The sequence below is a fragment of the Rhagoletis zephyria genome, unplaced genomic scaffold (assembly GCF_001687245.7).
Source record: "Rhagoletis zephyria isolate East Lansing unplaced genomic scaffold, Rhagoletis_zephyria_1.1 Rzeph_scaffold_00532, whole genome shotgun sequence".
Classification (NCBI taxonomy): domain Eukaryota; kingdom Metazoa; phylum Arthropoda; class Insecta; order Diptera; family Tephritidae; genus Rhagoletis; species Rhagoletis zephyria.
In genome coordinates, this window is record NW_016157616.1 from 100,963 (window position 1) to 125,462 (window position 24,500).

At 39.4% G+C, this 24,500-nt stretch overlaps 2 protein-coding genes across 3 annotated transcripts in view; one reads left to right on the forward strand and one right to left on the reverse strand.

The window, feature by feature from the left end:
* Positions 1-17,222: 17,222 nt before the first annotated feature.
* Positions 17,223-24,500, reverse strand: part of LOC108360170 (rab GDP dissociation inhibitor alpha-like) — a 99,780-nt gene continuing 92,502 nt past the window's right edge. Inside the window, exons 2-3 of the mRNA XM_017612352.1 lie at positions 19,014-19,489; positions 17,223-18,861 (exon numbers count right to left, since the gene is read on the reverse strand). Of these exons, the coding sequence (XP_017467841.1) occupies positions 18,400-18,861; positions 19,014-19,489 (938 nt within the window). The 3' untranslated portion in view covers positions 17,223-18,399. The remainder of the gene's footprint in view (positions 18,862-19,013; positions 19,490-24,500) is intronic.
* On the forward strand, positions 20,882-21,847 carry LOC108360172 (uncharacterized). 2 transcript variants are annotated; one of them, XM_017612355.1, is made up of 3 exons: positions 20,882-21,247; positions 21,313-21,389; positions 21,812-21,847. In XM_017612355.1, the coding sequence occupies exons 1-3, from the start codon at positions 21,047-21,049 to the stop codon at positions 21,834-21,836; spliced, it is 303 nt and encodes a 100-aa protein (XP_017467844.1). In that variant the 5' UTR covers positions 20,882-21,046; the 3' UTR covers positions 21,837-21,847. The 2 variants fall into 2 exon arrangements, with proteins under 2 accessions (XP_017467844.1, XP_017467843.1); XM_017612354.1 differs by lacking the exon at positions 21,812-21,847 and having other exon boundaries at positions 21,313-21,553.

A 24,500-nucleotide genomic window follows, 5' to 3' on the forward strand; every position in this document is an offset into this window, starting at 1 on the left:
CAATCAAGCGCAGCTATTCCGCTGCAATTCACTTGATCATGTGGTTTTTGGTTTTGTTGGTTATATTTAATATGTCTATTATTAGAATGTTCAACTTTTCGGTANAGTAAAATATACTGTGCATGATTGTAAAAGTCATCATAAATGAATTTTCTGAAAAAATGGCTCAAATAAGCGTAACCAACAGGGATATTGCGCGGGGTTTTCAAGGAAGAAGTCCAGGCGTTTTTGTTTTCATTATCTATAATTAAGACTTTGAAATGCACTGAATACAATCTATTATTTTTATATAAAATCAATAGTTATATATAAGTACATACATACATACATAAAATGTGGACTTACATAAAAAATATGTTTATATTATTGTATTCGTTTTTACTTGTTTTACTTGTATTCGTTTTGTTATGGAAGGATAAGCTTTGTTCTTCCGCTCCTCCTGACGGCTTGCAAAATCGAACTCATTTGCGTTCAAATATTCCCCTCTGTAGTAATGCAAATGTTTTGGAGTGCTCAAACAACGTTTATAATTTCACTAGCTTTGAGCGGTGAGTAATGCAGTTCAAGATGAATTTCTTATGATTCTTCACTCATCTGGAAAAGATTGAAGCATGTCCCNATGGCCTTATAACAATTATATTCAAAAATTTTTATTGAGCTCGAGGCCGTGTTTTATNTCACACATTCCTAGGCAACCAGCTGATTTCGAAGATGTTTTCGCTCTTCCTCTTCTTATTTCGATTCGATCGTAACCCAGAATACCAATTTACTATTGTTGCGCAGCGGAATGCGTGAACGTAATCGATATGCAGAATAGGGCTGATTATTTTTGAATAGCAACCATAGCTGGGACGTGCTTGGAACCTAAAGATATTTATTATATATGAAATTTCCTTTTATTTGACTATGTAACTACATAAAACTTTGTTGTGCTTCGAGCTAAATAAATAAGAATTATCATAGTTAATAATTCAAAGCCCAATAACCAAAAATAAGCTTTTTATACACTGAGGGGCTATAGCAGAACCGATTTTTCCCTAAATTTCTTTAATGCGCCGCAAACTCGAAAAAATAAATGCGCCTATAGTTATTCTCCTCAGTGTATAATGAAGAGAAAAAGCATTACTTAAACAATGCTAAATACCTGAAGATAACACCAACAATTTACTTAGCGCGAAACAACGTTAAACTTGCACCAACAGTCGCAAAATGAATCCTCGAGTGTACGGTCGCGGGACCAATCGAGTTAAAAGTTGTGGAAATATATACAAATGGACAAATAAAATATGTAAATTTTAAGTATCTTGTGTACCGTTTAAACGGTACCACCATACATCCGTATTACTAATTTACTGATATATCGCGTGTTCGTGAAAGAAGTACAGCTTCATCAAAATGTTATAAAATTAAACAAGGAATCGCTTAAAAGAAATCGAACTTAAGAGATATTTTAAATAAAGTATTCTTGTTATTCAGCCTATGAAATATGATGCTGCAACACTGAAATATTAAAAAATACAACTTGTACAACACTGAAAAAATTAAATCAAACGAGACGAATAATTTATAGTTATTAAACAAATAAAAAATAAAAGTCTAACGTATAATGAATAATTATTTAAATTGATGATTAAGCTGGCATATGTGGATCTCAGAATCCCCGCCATGAATTTAAGAATTTATTAAGAAATGAATAAATGTATTCATTGATATTTAATGAATATAAAGAGAAAAAACACAAGCAGAAGCTATTACACATGTTTTTGGCCAATGGTGCATGACACAAAGATAAGCAGAAACTTTTGCACGTGGTTCTGGCCCTGTGTGGTATTACCATACGTGCGTCAGTGGAGCAACGTTTTGACACAACAGTTTGAAGATAGCCCGCTAAGAGATATACGTTTAGAAAGCCGAGTCAGAAGGTAACATTCACGGAGGAACAACCTGGAGTATGTGGTCCTAAATCTTAGGAACTGGCCACCAATCCAAAACCCCCAAAAGAAACTTGCATCAAAATCACCAATTGAATAGCTCAGTCTTCAAGACGAAAAATTGTCAGGAAAACACGATTACCATACAATAAATTTTTTTAATAAATCCATTTATTTTTAAAATGCAAACCTTTAATAATGTCATACTTGTTTAAAATACCGTTTTTGCACACATGATCGAGCTTAAATAAATGCGGTAGTGTTGCCTTTTATGAAAGAACATTCGTTCTTCCTAGAAATTTGTGCAGCTCGTCTTTATAATTTATATAAAAATTTGTACTGCGCAATTTCTACAGAATTTGAGTTGAGCGTCAGAAGCTATCATCAAGGAAGCAACAAGGCTGCAATCTTACGGTGTTTATTACACAGCTCGAACACACCCGTTGCATGATTGCAAAACACACTGTTTGTTATAGGTCATTTAAATACTAACAAACAGTACCTTAGTTAGTAAACTACTACTAATTGTTGTTGTTTTAGCGCCACTACTAAGCTCCGCCTATTTCGGGTCATCGTTCAATCATTTTCGTCAAGCTCAATCGAAGGGAGGGGTGTCAGTTGCGTAGGAATGAGCTGGCATGTGGAGAGGTGGTTGGTGTCTTGCGGAGAGTCTCCACATGCCGGGCACTCATTGGGGATATTGGGATCGAGTCTGGCGGGAAGCTGTTGAGCCGGCTACAACATCCAGACCGTAACTGAGTCAGGGTAACGCGGGTCTCTTGGCAGTTGAAGCTCCGTCTCTTCTACAGGTGGTTATTGGGCTCCGATCACGTCATTCAAAGGCCGGGAGTCGAGGTAGGTGGTGACCGATTCAATATGAATGTCGTTGATCGCTCATCTGTACGTCGTCGGGCTCAGTGGTTGGACTACGCCCTTGTACACGAACAGGGGCCCCCTGATGTGCCTAGCAGTGGTCTGTTAGGATGTTCACTTCTGTGCCACCCCATTAGAAACTGCTTACAAAGCATTTTGTGGTGCTCCCTTACGGAGAGCACTTGGGCCTCGCTGTGTAAGTGGTGCTCAGGAATCAGAAGGCACCCAGTCGCTGTCCGGAGTGCGGTGTTCTGGCAAGTCTGTCCCTTCGTCCAACTAGTCCCCGGCGTTCGACGCTGGTTGCCTTGTAAGGGTGCGGAGAAGGAGAGCAGGCTATCAAAGGTGACCCCTAAAATTTTTGGGTTGTTTACTGTCGGTATTGGTGTGCCATCGACGTGAATGCCTAATTCTAGCCAGACCTCATTCGTCCAGGTGGTGAAGAGGGCCAGCAGGAGTAGCAGGGCCTCTAGTGTCTTCGCGACCGGGGAAATGAGCGTTATCGGGCGATAAGAGCCTCCTTTGATGGCGCGCTTCCCCGGTTTTAGCAGTGGGATCACTCTTCCTGATTTCCACACCAGCAATGATGAGTGTGCCCATTGACAGGTTGAGGTACTCCGTAAGGTATGCTACTCCCGCGGGCCCCAAATGTTTCAGCATCAGCATGCAGCTTCCGTCGGGTAAAATGGCTTTAGAGGATTTCGACTTCCCGATGACTCTCCTCACTTCTCCGCTGGTGAAAACAAGTGCTGCACTGTTTTTGGGCAGTTTGTGCAGCCTCCTGGTCACTCGACATTTGGCCTTGTCTACCGAAGGATGCAGTGTGAATTGCCGGCTAAAGTCCGACGAAGCGCGACCTTCGAATGAGATTTCTACTCATTCATCACGCTTCGTCAGGTAGGCCAAGAACTTCACGGACCAGACCAGAGCTTACTCACACCAGAGGCGAAGTTACAGGCTTTCAAGTGCTCTTGCCACTTTTTCCGCATGTGCTGATTTACCAGTTGCCGAATCTCCAAATCAATGTCCTTCAAGCGAGGATCCCCGGGATCGATCTGGCGTAGGTGGTCACCCTCATTTGCTAGTACAGCTGCTTTAGCCGGGAAATTTGGGCGGACTCCCGAGATGCGTCCGAATGGTATGAAGCGAGCTGCTGCGGCAGTGACCACCCTGCGGAACTGGCGTTCGCCAGCATGTACGTCTGTGGGTTTGGGGAGGGTTGCGAAGCTGCACTCGGTAACTGCCCCGATGCCGTTACAATCAGCTTTGTTAAAATTGGTGTAGGTTCGGTGGTCCGCGGGTGCAAATTCAGTGGGCTTATCGATCGAGATGATTATGGGCTGATGGTCTGATGCTACTATTAGCATAGGTCGCCATGCTATGCTATTTATCAGACCAGCGCTAGCAATTTTTAGGTCTGGCGAGCTGTTGCGGCTGCTCAAAATCCAGGTGGGCGCGTCACCGGTCAGTGTGCAGAATGTCGAATCGTCTATCTGCTCAGCCATTAGGTTTCCCCTACGATCATTAGCTAGGCTTGAATGCTAAAGATCGTGGTGCGCGTTGCCTACTACCATTCGGTTTTCACCTCTGAGTAGCGCACCTATGTCAGGGTGATATCATACCAGGCAGCAGGTGACAGGGTGTATATACACGCTAAAAATTTCGAGCTCGACATCGCCTGACCGGAGAGCTATGCCCCGACATTCTAAGGTAGTGTCCCTCGGGTCGATGTCTTCTTCGATAGGACGATACTGCACTGTGTGATGTAGGATGAACGCTAATCCACCACCATTATCTCGCTCGCGATCTTTACGGAGCACATTGCAGGCAACTGTGCAACGTTTCTTGGACCGCAGCTATCAATATGCCATGCCGACCCAATAAGACTCTTATCTCTTCAGTCTTGCTCTGCAGTCCGTTGCAGTTAAGTTGTAAGAGTTTCGTATGCCTTCGGAGGCTGGTCGCGATACGGGGAGTGAGGGACGTGTAAGGTCTACCTTGGGCCTGTTGCGCCTGACGCAATTGCTGCTGCTGCTTGGCTGCAGTGGCGCGATGTTGTTTGCGTCGGCAGTGCTCTACAGCAGTCCGTTGTCCACCCGCGAGTGGTGCGTGGGCCAGAGCATAGACGGAAGTGGCACCAGCCAAGGCATGTGTTGCATTTGACTGATGTCACGTTCCTGTATACTCTGTTATGGCACACGGAGCAGATGTGCCCACACCAGGAGCTGCTGGTTGGCTCGCACACTCGAGTTGGAGCGGTTAGTAGATTGGTGTGAGGGTTGAGGGGGTGGGGAGGTTTGCTGTTGCTCAGTGGAGCTTCTAGGAGCCGCGAAGGCTCTTCGGGTGCTGGTTGGCACCTGCGCATTTCTGGAAAACGCAGCAGAAGCATGTTTCTGGTCCGGGGTTGGGCTCAAGCCCGCCCGGAGAAGGATGCGGATCATTCCAGCTGCAAGGTATCGCTTCATGGACGTAAAATGATTGAAGGGTATCGCCGATCTAAACCGGGTTAGGTCGCCGACACAGCAACCCTTGATCGGGTAAGTCCTGAGTCATTTCGGTAAGTAGAACCGGCTGTCGTAACCGGTAATCGGTTACAGTTTTTACACAACATGTGAAGAGGTGGTTGGTGTCGTGCGGGGAGTCTCCACATGCCGGGCTCTCATTGGGGATATTGGGATCGAGTCTGGCAGGAAGCTGTTGAGCCGGCTACAATATCCAGACCGTAACTGATTCAGGGTAACGCGGGTCCCTTGGCAGTTGAAGCTCCGTCAACTTCCAAGGTGGTTATTGGGCTCCGATCACGGCATTCAAAGGCCGGGAGTCGAGGTAGGTGGTGACCAATTCAATATGAATGTCGTTGATACCTCGTCTGTACGTCGTCGGGCTCAGTGATTGGTCTGCGTCCTTGTACACGAACAGGTGCCCCCTGATGTGCCTAGCAGTGGTCTGTTAGGATGTTCACTTCTGTGCCACCCCATTAGAAACTGCTTACAAAGCATTTTGTGGTGCTCCCTTTCGGAGAGCACTTGGGCCTCGCTGTGTAAGTGGTGCTCAGGCATCAGAAGGTACCCATTCGCTGTCCGGAGTGCGGTGTTCTGGCAAGTCTGTCCCTTCGTCCAACTAGTCCCCGGCGTTCGACGCTGGTTGCCTTGTAAGGGTGCGGAGAAGGAGAGCAGGCTATCAAAGGTGACCCCTAAAATTTTTGGGTTGTTTACTGTCGGTATTGGTGTGCCATCGACGTGAATGCCTAATTCTAGCCAGACCTCATTCGTCCAGGTGATGAAGAGGGTCAGCAGCAGTAGCGGGCCCCAAATGTTTCAGCATCAGCATACAGATTCCGTCGGGTAAAATGGCTGTTTAACTCAGTGAGAGGGCAGGACCAAGATGAATGTATTTGCATAAAAATTTATTAATGCAAAAATATTTTGGGTATGCGTCGGGGCTAATGATAACCATCAGTTACCACCTCTGCATGGTTGTAAGTCATGCAGAGTCCCTACGGCTTGTAGCGCTGTGGCTTTGCCGCTTAAACTCTGTAAGAGTTTTCGGGGGTGTGCGTCAAGCGGGAGTGTTGAGTACTGATTATTTATTCAAATTAGAAAATTGGGTAGGCGCTGTGGCCAATGGTAGCTCTTAAAAAATGCATACCCAATGAAGAACGAGCGAATTATTTTTAAACACAAGTGTGTGTCTTTATTCGCCGCACTTGGTTTTGGGCGGGAGTGCAATACAAGTGCGTGTGTGTTCGCTGTTTTTTGTTTATGTGGGAAGTGCATAAGTCGCTTAAACATCCTGGCCCCCCCTAGACGACTTGTCGTCTAGTGGATATAAAATAAGCCGCGAGTATCAGGCTCGAAGAACCATGTTTAACTCAGTGAGAGGGCAGAACCAGGATGAATGTATTTGCTTAAATATTTATTAAAGCAAACATATTTTGGGTAGGCGTCGGGACCAATGATAACCATCAGTTCCCACCTCTGCATGGTTGTAAGTCATGCAGAGTCCCTACGGCTTGTAGCGCTGTGGCTTTGCCGCTTAAACTCTGTAAGAGTTTTTGGGGATGTGCGTCAATTGGGTGTTGACCACCGGTTACTTATTCAAATTAGAAAATTGGGTAGGCGCTGTGGCCAATGGTAGCTCTTGTACCACCTCTGTATGCCGAAAGCAATACAGAGCCCCGCGAGACAACTCCGGGAAAGTTGTGATTCATCAAGCGAGTTTGTTGAGCATGATTTGGGGAGGCAGCAATTAACTACTTTAGTAGGTTTTGTTCTGCGGCAGGTGAAAAGTGTATAAAAAACGCATACCCAATGAAGAACGAGCGATTTATTTTTAAACACAAGTGCGTGTGTTTATTCGCTGCACTTGGTTTTGGGCGGGAGTGCAATACAAGTGCGTGTGTGTGTTCGCTGTTCTTTGTTTATGTGGGAAATGCATAAGTCGCTTAAACACTGGCTTTAGTGGCTTTCGACCTCCCGATGACCCTCTTCACTACTCCGCTGGTGAAAGCAAGTGGTGCACTGTTATTAGGCAGTTTGTGAAGCCTCCTGGTCACTCGACGTTTGGCCTTGTCTACCGAAGGATACAGTGTGAATTGCCGGCTAAAGTCCGACGAAGCGCGACCATCGAATGAGATTTCCACTCATTCATCACGCTTCGTCAGGTTGGCCAAGGACCTCACGGACCAAACCAGAGCTTACTCACACCAGAGGCGAAGGTACAGGCCTTCAAGTGCTCTTGCCACTTTTTCCGCATGTGCTGATTTACCAGTTGTCGAATCTGCAAATAAAAGTTCTTCAAGCGAAGATCCCCGAGATCGATCTGGCGTAGGTCACCCTCATTTACTAGCACGGCTGCTTTAGCCCTGAAATTTGGGCGGACTTCCGCGATGCGTCCGAATGGTATGAAGCGAGCCGCTGCGGCAGTGACCACCTTGCAGAACTGGCGTTCGCCATCATGTACGTCTGTGGGTTAGGGAAGGGCGGCGAAGCTGCACTCGGTAACTGCCCCGATGCCGTTACAATCAGCTTTGTTAAAATTGGTGTAGGTTCGCGGGTGCAAATTCAGTGGGCTTATCGATCGAGATGATTATGGGCTGATGGTCTGATGCTACTATTAGCATAGGTCGCCATAATATGCTATTTATCAGACCAGCGCTAGCAATTGTTAGGTCTGGCGAGCTGTTGCGGTTGCCCACAATCCTGGTGGGGACGTCGTCGTTCATGGTGCAGAATGTCGAATCGTCTATCTGCTCAGCCATTAGGTTTCCCCTACGATCATTAGCTAGGCTTGAATGCTAAAGATCGTGGTGCGCGTTGCCTACTACCATTCGGTTTTCACCTCTGAGTAGCGCACCTATGTCAGGGTGATATCCTGCCAGGCAGCAGGTGACAGGGTGTATATACACGTTAAAAATTTCGAGCTCGACATCGTCTAACCGGACAGCTAAGCTCCGACATTGTAAGGTAGTGTCCCTCGGGTCGATGTCTTCTTCGATAGGACGATACTGCACTGTGTGATGTAGGATGAACGCTAATCCACCACCATTATCTCGCTCGCGATCTTTACGGAGCACATTGCAGGCAACTGTGCAACGTTTCTTGGACCGCAGCTATCAATATGCCATGCCGACCCATTAAGACTCTTATCTCTTCAGTCTTGCTCTGGAGTCCGTTGCAGTTAAGTTGTAAGAGTTTCGTATGCCTTGGGAGGCTGGTCGCAATGCAGGGAGTGAGGGACGTGTAAGGTCTATCTTGGGCCTGTTGCGCCTGACGCAATTGCTGCTGCTGCATGGTGGTGTGCGGCTGCAGTGGGCGCGATGTTGTTTGCGTCAGCAGTGCTCTACAGCAGGGCCGCTGTAGTTCGTTGTCCACCCGCGTGTGGTGCGTAGGCCAGAGCTTAGACGGAAGTGGCACCAGCCTAGGCATGTGTTGCATTTGACTGATGTCACGTTCCGGTATACTCTGTTATGGCACACGGAGCAGATGAGCCCACAACAGGAGCTGGTAGTTGGCTCGCACACGCGAGTTGGAGCGGTCGGTAGATTGGTGTGAGGGTTGAGGGGATGGGGAGATTTGCTGTTGCTCAGCGGAGCTTCTAGGAGCCGCGCAGGCTCTTCGGGTGCTGGTTCGCACCTGTGCGTTTCTGGCAAACGCAGCAGAAGTTTCTGGTTCGGGGTTGGACTCAACATTGGGCCTTATGTTGGACAAAAGACGGACCCTGCAGAAAAAAATTATCAATTGATAAAAAATAACCTACTTGTAGTTAGCTTTTTTGCGGGATTTTTATAAAATATATAACTTGTGGTTAGCTACAAAAAGCTAACTTGAAACAAGTGGACAAGTAATGCAGGAGTAAAGCTCGAGATTGTTTTCTTTAAACGCGTTTCTATTTAAATATCCTGCGCTTCGCAAATACTTTTTCGAATTGAGGACAAATAAAAGGAAGATCGAAATTTCATATTATCATTTTGAAGTTATGTCTGACGGAGTTCGAATATGGGACAACCTACAGCAGAATATGTAAACAAATATGAAATGTGATAAAATAAATAAAGTAAATAAATAAAAAAAAATAAATAAAATATTTTGTTTTTCCTATTGATATTTTATGCCCTTGACTATTTCGCGGCCATCGGCATAGAAATATAGTTAGCTTTCGTCAAAGAAAATATACAGATAATAAGTGACTTATAGCTCCTTCCTAATCAACTTAAAGTTAGCTTATAGTTAGATACATTTCCTGCAGGGTAGAAACAAATGTGAAATGTGATAAAATAAAGTAAATAAAAAAAAATATAAAAATAAATAAAAAATATTGTTTTTCCTATTGATATTTTATGTCCAAAAGTAGTTAGTTACAAATTAGTTGCATCCAATGCAGAGGTAACCACCGTTGACTACATCTAATGCAGAGGTAAACCATCCTTGACTATTTCGCGGCCATCGCCATACAAATATAGTTAGCTTTCGTCAAAGAAAATATACAGATAACAAGTGACTTTTAGCTCCTTCCTGATCAACATAAAGTTAGCTTATAGTTAGACACATTTCCTGCAGGGGAGTATAAAGGAGCCAAATGGAGGAAATTAGCCTATGGTTACAGAAGATATCGGCACTACACACGAATAAAGGCGCGCTAGTGTTTTGACTGCGAAAAAAGGCGNTCCTTCCTGATCAACATAAAGTTAGCTTATAGTTAGACACATTTCCTGCAGGGGAGTATAAAGGAGCCAAATGGAGGAAATTAGCCTATGGTTACAGAAGATATCGGCACTACACACGAATAAAGGCGCGCTAGTGTTTTGACTGCGAAAAAAGGCGAGCAAAAAAATTTTCCGAAAAAAGATGCTTATGAAAAACTTCGGCGAAGTATGTTAAGAGTCTTTGACGCTGAAGTTTTTTTATGCGTCTTTTTTCGCCGTCATTTTTTGAGCTCGCGCCTTTATTCGTGTCTAGTGACGATATGTAATAAAGTAACCGAAAAGTTGCGTGCCGCTTGAGCTTTTCTCTCAAAGTATTTGCCGCTGATAAACGCAAATGAAGGTTAAAATTTAAAAACTTATTAATAAAATTTAAGTAAAATCTGTGGATAATTAACAATAAACTACTTTTTTCGCAAAATCTATAAAGTTCCCTTTTATTTTTCAATAACACCTGTGCAAGCTATTATTTTACGCCCCGTATATGATAAAATATTAATAGCTGGAAAAGGGAGTACAAAAGAAGTACAAAACTAAGAAAGGAGTACATTTCCAGATATTTATTTGGGAGTACAAGGGAGTACATTACAATAAAAAGGAGTACGTTTACTCCCAAAAGCAGTACGTCTGGCAACCCTAGATGAGGATATATATCATCCGGCAATAAACGTTGTCTTAAACTTTCGCGCAAGTTTGAAGCGAAACAACATTCCCACTTATGATTTCAGAAATGCCAATTACGCAGCCTTGAACAGCCACTTTATACGAATTAACTGGATTGATCTCTATAAAATAACAAACATTGATGATAAAGTAAAATGGTTCTATGAAGTTATAAGCAATGCACTCGCCCAGTTTGTACCACTACGCAAAAAAATAAACAATGATTATCCCAGCTGGTTCTCAAAGGAACTCATAATTAAAATAAAAAAGGCGCTCACGTCACTTTTAAAAAGGAGAAGACCCGATATCGTTACCATATGTTTAGTAATTTGCGGTCCGACTGCAAGAAATTAAGTGCACAGTGCTATCAGAACTATCTTGATAAAGTCGAAAGAGGCATACAAACAGACTCTAACACATTTTGGGGTTTTTTGAAAAATAAACGACGGATTGACGTCGATATTCCATCAACCATGGTGTGGAATGATGTTACTGCGAGCTTTGGAGCCAACGTTAGTAATCTGTTCGCGTCCTTTTTCGAAAGCGTCTATAATACATCTTGGTCACAAATCTCTACCGACGAACTCCAAGATAACGACACAGCCAGTGGTTGCATGGATTCTGGCATATCAAATTTCGAAGTTCGATTTTATGATGTTTTCACACAGTTGTCGACGCTAAATATCAACAAGGGCGCTGGACCCGATAACCTTCCAAACATGTTTTTAAAATACTGCGCTGTCAGTCTCTGCGAACCTATTACACACATTCTGGACAAAACCCTAGAGACAGGCAATTTTCCATCAGCCTGGAAAATATCTTACGTTACTCCTATACATAAATCAGGTGATCAATATAATGTTACAAACTTCAGACCAATATGCATTCAGACAGCGTTGGCCAAATCGTTCGAAAAAATAATTATTCCACAGTTAACATTTGCATTCAGAAACATAATTACTACTAAGCAACATGGATTCCTCGGAGGCCGGTCTACAACCACAAACCTATACATTTGCATCGGCGCAATTCTCAACTCGTTAGGCAAGGGTCGTAATGTTCATGCATTGTATACCGACTTTAGTAAGGCTTTCGACATAGTGGACCACGAATTGTTATTAAAAAAACTGAGTCAATATGGAATTAAACACAAAGCACTCCAGTGGCTTCACTCATATCTCACCGGCAGACACCTGCGCGTGCGCGTAAAGGGTCACTTGTCAAGAGAGTACGACGTTGTATCTGGAGTCCCGCAAGGGTCACACCTTGGCCCAATTCTATTCAGCATTTTTATAAACGATATCGGTGATAGCTTCAACTCTGAATACTTATTATATGTGGACGATCTGAAAATATATAGAGAAATTAGTAGCGAACAGGACAAATACGCTCTCCAGAATTATATATACAAATTGGAGACCTGGTGCAAGTTGCACAAGCTTTACTTAAATGTCAAAAAATGTGCAGTGATCGCCTTCTCGCGATCTCATAACCAATCACCACCTGTATATCAACTAGGTGGACAGCACATACAAGTAGTTGAAACAATAAAGGACCTTGGAGTAATCGTCGACAACAAACTAACTTTCAGCGAACATATTAGTTATATAACCCTTCGAGTATATAGAACACTTGGTTTTGTGTGTGTATCCGGCAACGAATTTAGAAATGCTAACACACTTATTCGTCTTTTCTCCGCGTTTGTTAGGCCAATCTTAGGATACGGGTCGGTTATATGGTCCCCCTAGACGCAGCAACAAATTAACAGCATAGAAAGAATACAACGTAAATTTTGTAAATGTATGCTTTACTTAACACATGCCGAAAACACTATGACTGTTGATAATTCCTACAGCCAATTCAATGTCTCCAATCTGGTGAAAAGAAGACAAGTGACTGACCTGACCTTTAAAGTTGTTAATAGTATAATTGATCCTCCGGAATTTCTAGCTGAGACTGATTTCATTTGCTCAAGGGCAGAACTAAGAACGAGGAGGCTTCTGGCCGTGGAAAAATCGACTAAAAACTACGTCTTCTCCAGCCCAAAAAATAGAATCAATCGTTAACAACTACTCGTCGAACATCAACTTCTTCGGAGCCTCGTACTCTTCATTTCTTGCCGACATCAAAAAACTTGTATTGCAATAATGTATATTTAATTATTTAGTAATTCCGTCACTATTGAAATAATCAGACTTTGGTAATATGTGTCTTATGTGTTTCCTTTCTTTAATTATGTATTTTTAACAAATTGTAAAATGCCTATTGGCGTAAAATTCACAATAAATGATTGTAAGTCATCATAAATGAATTTTCTCGATTTCTGTGTTTTCGCGAGCGGTAATACGGGCAATACAAAAAATTGGCCCAAATAATGGCAACCAAAAGGGATACTGCGCGAGGGTTTCAAAGAGGAAGCACAGGCGTTTTTGTTTTCATTATCTATAAATAAGACTGTGAAATGCCCTAAATACAATTTATTCTTTGTATAAAAAATTAATAGAGGTATGTACTAGAGGTATACGCCGCCGGGCCACGCCGCCGCCGCCGCNAAAAAATTCTGTGAAATTCAAGCAAAAATAGTCATTCAAAAACTCATGAATCTAGAAAATCGTAGTTTCTGACCTAAATCGACAGGCCGCGACCTCTAAATGGCCTTTAAAAAATCTATAAAAATAGGCAATAATATTTCTCATAAAAACGAATCAAATTAGGGGGTTGGGTCTTTAAATTTTCAAAAAAAAGCATTTTCGATGGTAAACCTAATGTATGTACTATATAGACTTTCTCCTGTTCGGCAGCAGTCAATGAATGAATTAAATAGAATTATAATCTGATGACATAATAAGATTAGAAGCTTCATGGCTCTTTGGAATCTACCTTATGGGCAGTAGCGCCGGCGTTTCCAGACGCGCCGGCGTCGCCGCCGCCGCCGATTATTTTTGAAGTGGACCACGCCGCCGCCGCAAAGCCTGTCGGCGTAAACCTCTAGTATGTACATACCAGTGATCAGCATGCGGTGCCTTTTTCCGAGACTTCAAGTATACTCGCAAACAATGCGGTGTAAGTATGTCCGCCACCGCAAGCAATGCGATATTTGTGTGCATCGCTTTTCTTGTTTCGTTCGTGTTTGCGGTGACTTGCATGACCAACGCGTCGTTACTGCATAGTATGGCACCGCATTTTCATGTCGACTTCGGCTATGCGGTGGTATGAGCAGTCGTGTAAACATCGCAAACATCGCATTATTTCCGGATATGCTTGATATAAGAGCATATGTAGGTATTTGTGCAGCGCATTTTATCGCTGCAGTTGCCTACAGAGTTTTTATGTATGCATGTTACAAAAAAATTAATAAATATGAACAATTAGTCAAATTTAAATACACAAAATATGTAATATGTATTCTTTTTAATTCAATTCATTTTTATTTCGTATAATGCAGTGCACCGCATTCAAACAAGCATATCCGCAAGTAATGCGATGTATGCGTTGTTTAAACGACCGCTCATACCACCGCATAGCCGAAGCCGACATGAAAATGCGGTGCCACAATATGCAGTAACGACGCTTTGATCGAGCACAAAACACTCAAACACGACGTTATTTGAGCTTGCGGTGATTGCGGTGGCGGTAGATTTCGTTACTAAGTATTATTGAGTTTGAGTGGTACAGTAAATAAATGTCGTTGCTGATCTCTGGTACATATGTACATACATACATACATAAAATGTGAAGTTACATAAAAAAGATGTTTTTATTATTGCACTCGTTCTTACTAACTTTTTAAAAAGAGGTGCGTATGTTGTCTCGAATTCGATTTGCTATGGAAGGATAAGCTTTGTTCTTCCCCTCCTCCTGAGGGATTTCAAAATGGAACTCATTTGCGTTCAAGTCTTCCACTCTGTAGTAAATGCAAACGTTGTGGAGTGCTCAAACAACGTTTATAATTTCACTGGCTTTGAGCGGTGAGTAATACAGTTCATTATGAGTTTATGACTCTTCACTCATCTGAAAAAGATCAAACATGCGCCTAAATCTCCGCCTTTCAACTTCCGCATCAGCAATCTGGGACACGTTCTCCTCTTCGAGCAATAACACCGCTGCTATGGATTTCATTCTTATAATTATGTTTTCACTAAATTAAGAGCGAACGAAATTTTATTTTTAAATTACAGTGATGCTAGATATATTTAGTTATTTTAAAATATTTACAAACTTTAACTTCATAAACTGCTATAGTTTGGTGGCAAATATTTCTTTGTTTTGTTTCGATTTCACACATTCCTAGGCAAACAGCTGCTTCCAAAAGATGTTTTCTCTCTTCCTCTTCCTCTTTCGATTCGATCGTAACGCAGAATACCTAAGTTCGATTCTTTTGGATCGGAATGCGGGAACGTAACGATGAACGATTGCTTCATGGACGTAAAATAATTGAAGGGTATCGCCGATCTAAACCGGGTTAGGTCGCCGACACAGTAGCTCTTGAACGGGTAGGTCCCGAGTCATTCCGGTACGTAGAACCGGCTGTCGTGGGAATGGATGAGCTACCGGTAATCGGTTGCAGTTTTTACACAAGATAGAAGAACAGGTAGCGGTCATTTCTGCATATTTAACTAACTTTTTTTATATATTTTTGGATTATGGCACCTTGCATCAGATGTGCGATAGGTACATGACCTATATTAATGACCGCATCATGTGCGAACCCATGTGGAACAAACCGATATCATGAATACTTTGTGGCCAACACGAACCCTATCCATATAGCATTTACTATATCCGAACGACAAAAATTTGTCAGGAAAACACGACTATCATACAATCAAATTTTTTAATCAATCCATTTATTTTTAAAATGCAAGCCTTTATTATTGACATACATGTTTGAAATACCGTTTTTTGCATAAATGATAGATAATGTCACTAAGGTGCACAAGTAAAACGGGAGTTAATAATGTATCAGCAATACTCTCTATGTATGTATTTATAATGTTCTTCGAGTTCATTTAACTTTAGGCAAAATTGCGGGAGTACAAAGATTGACACGCCACACAGTGTTTCGACTATATGGCGGCAGCTGTAAAAAAAAGTCATGGTGACAGTCGATACTAAAATTATAGTTTAAAAAACCAAAACCTCGCTATAATAATTTCCATTCGTACTGTCATCAGGTATTTAACTTGAGAACAGAAATCGCTGCATCTTTTAGGCGCATCAATATTACATAGTTGCATCCCGAGCTAATAAAAGAGAGGTAAAAAAACCAGTTGGGCTTAGAGAGGCAAAAGTAAAAGTCATAAATACAAAATTTCAGATCATTTTTTTTCGTTTATAGAATTGGATCTTTTCGCGCGACTTTGCGAACATATGTAATTTTCTATTTTCTTAATTTTCGATTTTCAGCATCTTTTTGCGTAATTTCGCGAAAGGAATTTTTCGAAAAATTTAAAAACCACCCCAAATAATGGGATAAAGGAAAATATTTACACCTATGTTTTTTTTTTTGTAAACCCTTTGTTTTCTGAGAGTGGAAAGCAAGAAATGGAAAACCAACCAAAATTCCTTCACATTTAACTACTGGGCCCACATTTTTTGCGAGGTTTAGACGTAATAGTGATCCATTCTTCCCCACATTTTATATTTAGGGTTGTCTAATTAAATAGAGATTATAAACTAAATTTCATCGAAATCGGATGAAATTTAATGTTTCCGCCCACAAGAGTGGCGGGCGTGGCAATTATCCTATATTTACCAAATTTCATAACTTTCTATTCCTAAGCAAAATTAGTGCACATGTAAAGTTTCAGCGAAATCGGTATACGTTAACTATTATTTCCACCTGCCTCCATATAGTCGAAACACTGTGCGCCATCTGATATATTGTCCTTGGAATTTCATTTTTATTTTGAGACCCACTAGAAACTGAATTTTACATTCACAGGTCTATTCTGCACGTTACCAAAAATTGTGTAACCGGAAAACTGTATTACCAAAATATATACAGTTGTTGTCACCGCGATTCTAGGTACGTTAAAATAATCAGCAATTCAACAATGAAAAATTGTGGAAATTCTGATATTCCACGGAGCAATACTATGTTACCAGCTTATGAGATGGTAACAAAATTGACCGGTTACAAGAGTACACAGAATGCGAAAAAGGTTTAAAAATTTACAGGAACTTTACTTACCGGTTACAATTTTTTTATTACCAGCGCAGAATAGACCTGTTATGAGAACTATTTATTCTGAATGGCAGTTACTTATATGTTGCCGATATTCTTGTATTTAAGTAGATCTACCATGATAAAAACATAGTAAGGTAAAACCGTTCTCTCAACTCGTCGGCCATGATTTTTTTTTGAAGTTTGCCAACATTTTAAAATCATATAAAATTGTGAGTAAAAAAAGGAATTGTTGAAAGTTGTTGTTTGAGATTGAAAATGAGAATGTGTGTAAAATTTTTAAATTAAATTGCTTGCAAACGTCAAGAATTTGAAAAATTCCTTTCAGTGGTTCTACCTTCCTATTTTTTTATCATGGATCTAACCCTGGTCATCTATTGTTTTTTCATTTATTCTCAAATTCTAAACGATTGGTTATTATCCATAAATAAAACATAAACCTTTCTGCGAAAAGAATATATCATGTGAAGGCGTTAATCAACGGCGAACTCTTCAAAAACGTGAAGATATATTTTTGTATACATGCATGTAAAAAATAGAAATAGAATAAAAATATAATTAAAAATGACATTTAAAAAAGTTCTGTTAATAAAAGAAGTTCGCGATTAAACATATTTACATCAATGAGATGCATCTCATCACCATCGATGGCGATGTGCATTTTCAATTGATATATACTTTTTTGGGTTTGAATGAGTAAGCATAGATGTTTTACTTCAATGGCGCAATACATGTGGCAAGCCAAGGTACATTAAAAACAGCTAGAAGCCAATTTGACGACAAACTTTTAAAGGTCGAAGTTCTCGTGAGAGTAAAAATGAGATTGAGGGAGTGGAATGAAAATTAAAAAATTACATTTCACTGGCTGACGTTTTTGAGTAAATTTGAAGTTTATTTAGGGTCTATTAAGCTATTACAACTTGATTGATGAGTTTCAGTGTTGTTGGAGGGTCTTTCCGGTAGCGCTACATCACAGCTGCTTTCCCTACGTTCCTTCCGCGAAAGACATTGTGGGACGTTTAAAAAAATTAAGTGTGTGTGCATTATATTTGAAACTTCATAGAAAACAGCGCTTCAAGTGTTGCATTTTTAATATATGTTCGAGATAATATTAATTATTACACATTAGCATAAACCGCACAAATTACATATACACAAAAGTTAACTGCACAGCACTGCAAAAATTGAAATTTTAATTCAAATTTGCTATTAACGAACATTCAAACAAAACGACAAGCCATTCCAAAAGTAATGAAATATAGAAAAATAAAAGCAAAACATGTTGAAGTTTGAAAGTTTACTGCTCATGAGAGCATCGTCAAAATGGCTTCTACCTGTACTTATGTGCCTTGTGTCAAGCCTTCATATTTTCAATTCTTTTTTATTAATATTTCGCTGTAACAGTTTGGCTCATTTAAGCATTTATAGTAATATATAGTAATGTGATTATATTTTATATCATGCGCAATTTTGATTCATGTTCTTCTTCAATGATATCAGCGTGCACATCAGAATCTGTTTCTTGTAAAAATATGATCGAAACACAATTACTGATCCTCATCGCCAAGTTCGTGCTTAATTTTCGAAAAATCGAAGTCTTCGCCGGTTCCTCTCTTAAAGATATCTAAAACATCCAAACATGTTGTCTCGAAATGGGTAGTAGCATCATATGATTCGGAAATAAATATCTGTGTATCAGTACCATCGTCTATTGGTTCCAGATAATCAGAGATCGTGATAAACTTTTGTGCAATAGGTTCCAATAAGTCCAAGCCAGGCTTTATTTCGTTTTCTGGATGATCAGTTTCTACAGTAGTGGACACCATGCCAACAAACCAGCCCCTGGCAGCTACCTGATGAGTATAGCTTACGAGAGATACATAAATGTCCGATTTACGGCCGACCTGCTTTTGTGGAATGATTATCTGGGTAGATAGTGCGTCCTTGGTGTTCGCAACTGGGTGGTCCAAAATGCAAATGCACCGAATTACTTTACCCTTCTTACGTACCTACAAAGAGGAAATAGTTCTTTAGGAATATTCCAATAGAAGTAATGTTATGCTCCTTTTAAATATAATGAAACATAATCTAGGTGGGCACAAGAATGTGCCCACTGAAAAAGGATCTTAACCAAATTATAAGTCATTAGCTTTATTTTTACCCGATCAGGCACATAGCTGGGGTCGCAATAGACCTGCTTGCATTTAGCGATTTCATCTCCAGAGCGTACACTAACTACTTTACCACCTTCACCTAGTACAATTTCATCAATGGGTTTATCAAGCATATAAGTTCCGCCGTAGATAGCAGATAGGCGTGCAAAACCTTGCGGCAATTCACCAAGGCCGTACATGGGGTATAAATATGGCGACTTTCCATATCGTGCCAAAGAATCAGAGTACAGTTTAATACGACGAATAGTATTCGCAGCCGGCTCATTTAAATATTCGTCATCTCGATAAAGAGCTAACGCATGACCAGTAAAATCTTGTGTATTCTTATCCAAGCCGAATTTGTCATAAAGTGCCTGCATATTCGATTTTGTCGGATCGAAGTCTTTCCAAGTCTTTGGGTCGTCTTCTTTGAAATCCTGCACGTAAACCAAAAAGTTGCGAAAACGACGTTTTTCAAACATGCCTAAAATTAAAAAAGAAATCAGTGTAATAAGCTATGTTTTCTTATTGAACAGCGGTCTAACTCATAAAATAATTAAGGCTGTGGTCAGAACGAGCCTCAGCACGCGCAATGAAACCATCGTATTAAGTGGTCGACCGCCGCCCATAGGTTTAGAGGAGACAGAAGAAGGATAGACCAGGTGCACCCTAGCACAACTCCGTTCGGGGTGGTGTCACCGACTCAACAGCTACCTCTCCCGGTTGAATTCACAAGTGGCAAACACCTGCCCCGCATGTGGGCAAGGTCCATACGACACCCAGCGCCTCTTCACATGCACCTCCAACCCTACGACCCTGACACCAGAAGCGCTCTGGACCGCGCCTATCGACTCTGCCCGCTTTCTCGGCCTCCGGCAGAGTCGGAGGATGAACACGACGATACATGACAGAACCTGGTGGGTTGAGCACTGCTGCTACAACAACTACATAGAATAATTATATAATAAATAATTAAGTATTACTAAGCGATAAAGGAAATGAGTAAGGCCACGGCAACTGATAATAGATCATTTCGCTTTTTCCTGGCATATAAATATGATAGCTTTTATATATTTGTCCATGTTATGGTATGCCAACTTTGAAAAATTTTCATTTTTGCTTCACTAATTTCATAATGATTTAAAAATATGTAAGTTGAAATGTTTCAACCGTCACCGTGGAATGAGCCGTATGCAGTTTTGTAGCTCGTTCAATTCTAGTATAATAAAGTTTCAAATGGCTAAAAAATACCGTTAATTTTTTAGAATTTTCTTTGTAGCATTTCCTTTCATATAACGAATAAACATAATTTGTTGTATATGGAAGAAAACCGCAACACCTTCGGCATAAAAAACTAAAACAAAAATTTTTAGGTACCTGAAACTTGCACTTTTTTGTACTAGAATTGAGTAGGCTACAAAACTGCATACTCAAAATTTTGTAGAAACTCTACTTAAAAAGCTCCAAATTTTGACCAAAGTTTGTTGATTTTTTTTTAATTTTGCACAAAGTTTGAAACTTGGATTTAAACGGCTTTTGTTAAAGACAGAACTATATTTTTATAAAAATAACCCAAATTATATAACAAAAAGTGAAAACTTGTCAAAATGTACGTAAATGTTATATGTAGATTTTTTTATTCTTTATTTGTTAACAAACTTAATAAAAGTTTGGTTTGGTTTATGAATACATAGATGAATTATACATACCCAGCCAGCAAGAAAACGTACATTTTACGAACATTATGTTTTACGAGGGATTCTCGTATCGCCAAAAAGTTAGAGAAAAGCTCGTAAACGATAAAACAAAAAAATATAATAGAAAAAGGCTTGTAATAATTTGTCAGCACAAGAAAAAATTTTAGTTTTGTTGACAATTTTTCTTCAATCACAATATTTTATAAGTAAGTAGTTTGTTAAATATTTAATTTAAGAAAATTATTAAGTATGTGATTTATTGGCAGACTGGTGCAAAAGCAAAGGACGATCTACCACTTTCTTAAAAAAAAACCGTGGACCCCTTAAACGAAAAAGTGAATCAGATGGATGCAAAAATTGGAGCTGTTTTGGAGCGGTTATTTTCAGAGGTGATTGCTTTAAGGAAAGAAAATGGTACCCTTCGAAACAATAAGAGACCAACCATTGCAGAGGGCGTCCTGCCAAGAAGCCCATTTAAGGAAAAGCATGCATTTATGGAATTTGAAAAAGACCTTGGGAGTTCAAGTGAAAAACAACAATTATTGGTAACTAAAAACATAAATTAACCATAATAAAATAATTTTTATTGCATTCTTTAAACACTTTATAGGTTTCTGAACTCGAAGCTATAAATATTTTAAATGTAGATAAATGTTTAAGAACGTACTGGCGGAAAATTATTACAGATGAGGTAGCAGAACTTTTCTCGTGGAAGGGAACTGGTACCAAATGCAACGCTATTGGTTTGGCAACGACTGCGGCAATAAGAAGTACTGATTATAATATTATTTATTACCACTTTTTATTTAATTCAATTTTCCGATTTCCAATGGAGTTTAATCTTTAACTTTATTTTTTTAGGTGCTTTTCGTCAAAAATTTAACTCCGACGAAGAAGTTTTTATTTCCGTTTCAAAGAAGCACTTCCAATATGCACACGACCGGCAAAAAAAATTGGCAGCCTATCGGCAAAAAGATAAAAAATAAATTCAGCTACCTTATAATATATATTAAACCCCTCTTATTTAATTGTTAATTTGTTAATAGATAGTTTGTTAATATTTATTTATCTGAAAATATCTTCACATATACAGTGCCGGAAAAAAATATTGGCACAGAGAATTTTTCGCCATGAATGCAAAGTTTTTTATTCTGATTTCTTCTCTAATTGTTTTTTATAAAAATATAGTTAGTAAGAAGTTCTACTTTCAAATCAGATTTTTAGAAAAATTCTAAGTATGCAGTTTTATAGCCCATTTTATTTTAGTATAATAAAGTGCACGCTTGAATAGCTAGAAAACCTCTTTGTTTTTTGGCAATTTTTTATACGCAGTTTCATCCATACAAAAACAAAAATGTTGCACATAATTTGCATGGAAGAAACTGCGTGAAAAAATTGCCAAAAATCAACGCGGTTTTCTGGCAACTTCAAGCTTGCACTATGTTATACTAAAATATAATGGGATATAAAACTGCATACTTAGAATTTTTCTCAAAAATCTGATTTGAAAGTACTAACTATATTTAAAAAAAATAATGTGCGAAAAGAAATTCAAGTAAAAAACTTTGCATACATTGCGAAAAATTCTCTATGCCAATACTTAGATCCGGCACTATAAATATTTATTAATTATAATTCCATTCAATAAAAGAACTACAATAATTTGAATTAATTAATTGCCTTTATTTTTTGCATTCAAAAACAGTAGATAAAGCAGTGTAAAAAAACGCTTTTTTAACGTAAATTAATCGTTTACGAGACTCGTTTACAATTAAAAAACGGACGTAAAAATATTCGCATACGAATGCTTTTTCGATCCGTTTACGACTGTTCGTAGGCGATGCACAATTTAAAGCGAAAAAGTGCTCGAAAAAGAGTCGTAAACGGTTATCATAAACGATATTTAATCCGGTTTTTCTTCGAGAAATTATGCAATTACGAGCTTGTTTACGATGATTTTGCTGGCTGGGTATGTATTTAAAAATAAAATAAACAGAATTCCCAGCAATATATCAAAATACATAATTTTTTTTGTAATAAGTTTGTAATGGTGGGGAATTTTACGAAATTTCGGGAAAAATAGGCGAATTTAATTTTCGAAATCGGAGAATTCTCAAAAATTAGTTGGCTACCCTGACCTGTATACCGTTTTTCTAGATCAGCAGGCGGATTCTGAAATTCTAAAAATCTACAAAATTCGAAAATCTAAAAATTATTCGAAAGTTAGGCGATTCATCTAAAAAGCGATTCTGGCTTTTCATTCGCCAAATATCTTCAAGAGATTTTATAATACATCTATCCGCTGAAGATGTCGCTATTGCAGCTTATGAGTAATGTAAAGTTTAATTTGTAAACACAGCAATCAAAGGAATAAATTTATTTAAAAAACAATTTTTGGTCATGTTCTATCAAATAAGAATATGTATGTAATTAAAATATAACTGTGCATTCCAGTTGGAAAAGTATTTAGGTAAAGATGAATGGATTACAAAGATGTTTGAATCGTATGGCAGTTAGTTCTCAACGAAATTTAAGAAACCGCTAGCGTGTCAAAATGATGTTGTTGCAGAAAACCACGGACCCGTTCAGTATTTCGGATGAGCGCTTCATAGAAATCTTTTGGCTTCCAAAGGCCATACGCAGAAGTGTTTTTGAAGAAATCCGTCGGTTTATCCGAAGGATTATCAAAAACAGGGTCATAACTAAGGATGGCAAAAATAAAAAAATCGATTGATTAATCACAAGCCAAAAAAAATAATTGGAATCGATTGCAATTATTGAGAAATAATCGATTAATCGAAATATTTACAGTGAGTATTCACAAAAACACTTTTCCATAAAAGTGTGTGTTAATTAGCCCTAAATAAATTTTTAGCGGCGATAATTATTTATTATTTAGCAAGTGTGCAAAAAAACAAAATTTTGACAAGCGTTTTGTTGATAAGCGGTTGCATTTCTCGGTGGCTGTAGCCACGGATACCATTTTAGCCGAAATGTACCATTTTAGGTACGATTTTTGATAATTTTTTTCTCCTTTGGTACACTGGTTCTGGCATTCGGAGTTGGTACATTTGAAATTTGGTAAAATGAGATTATTATTACTGACATCATATACTTATTTACTAATCTCATACAGGTAATTGAAAAGCATTGCAGTATAACCAAATAGCCATTTGAGCATTCTTAACATTTCAGCTGTGTACATAGTACATCATACGAATCAGGGCCATAGCAAGATAGCATATGTATTTCTAATGTAACTACTATCATCAACTTAAAAATTCTTTTGATTACACTGGATCACAAATTTAAATTTGGCTTTTGTTAGAATTGCTCGGTGATACCGAAAATCGGGTTACTTTTTTTTCTATGGATACGTTTTCGAGATATTTGCAATTTACCGTTATACAGCTTATTGCAAAAATTTTTTCCTTTTAATCACGTATATCTTACGAACCAATTTAAAAGTCTTAATATAAAAAAATAACTATTTTCGGAATCACCGAGCATGTCTATGTAGGATTTGGATAGTGGCATCCATAGAACATTTTTGCTGTAAACCAGTGTTATTTAATTAAGCATGCATAACAGCGTAGGGGTAGCCCTTTGCTTGGTACCGGGTCATGAGGGTTTTGATGACAACGAATGAGTTGACGTTCAAGCAAAATGTGGGATGCAACGGAGCCAACACAGCACAGCTACTAGTAGCGGAAGGATTCTCAGCTACCGCCTAATGGTGGATGAGAAAGGGATAACTCAATCTAGAAACCTATAACTACCCCTAAATGAATCTCGGAA

Coding starts and splice junctions, on each gene's coding strand:
- LOC108360172 (XM_017612354.1), top strand. CDS start 21,047: ATGGATGCAAAAATTGGAGCTGTTTTGGAGCGGTTATTTTCAGAGGTG. Junction 21,248..21,312: donor GTGAAAAACAACAATTATTG/GTAACTAAAAAC, acceptor AACACTTTATAG/GTTTCTGAACTCGAAGCTAT.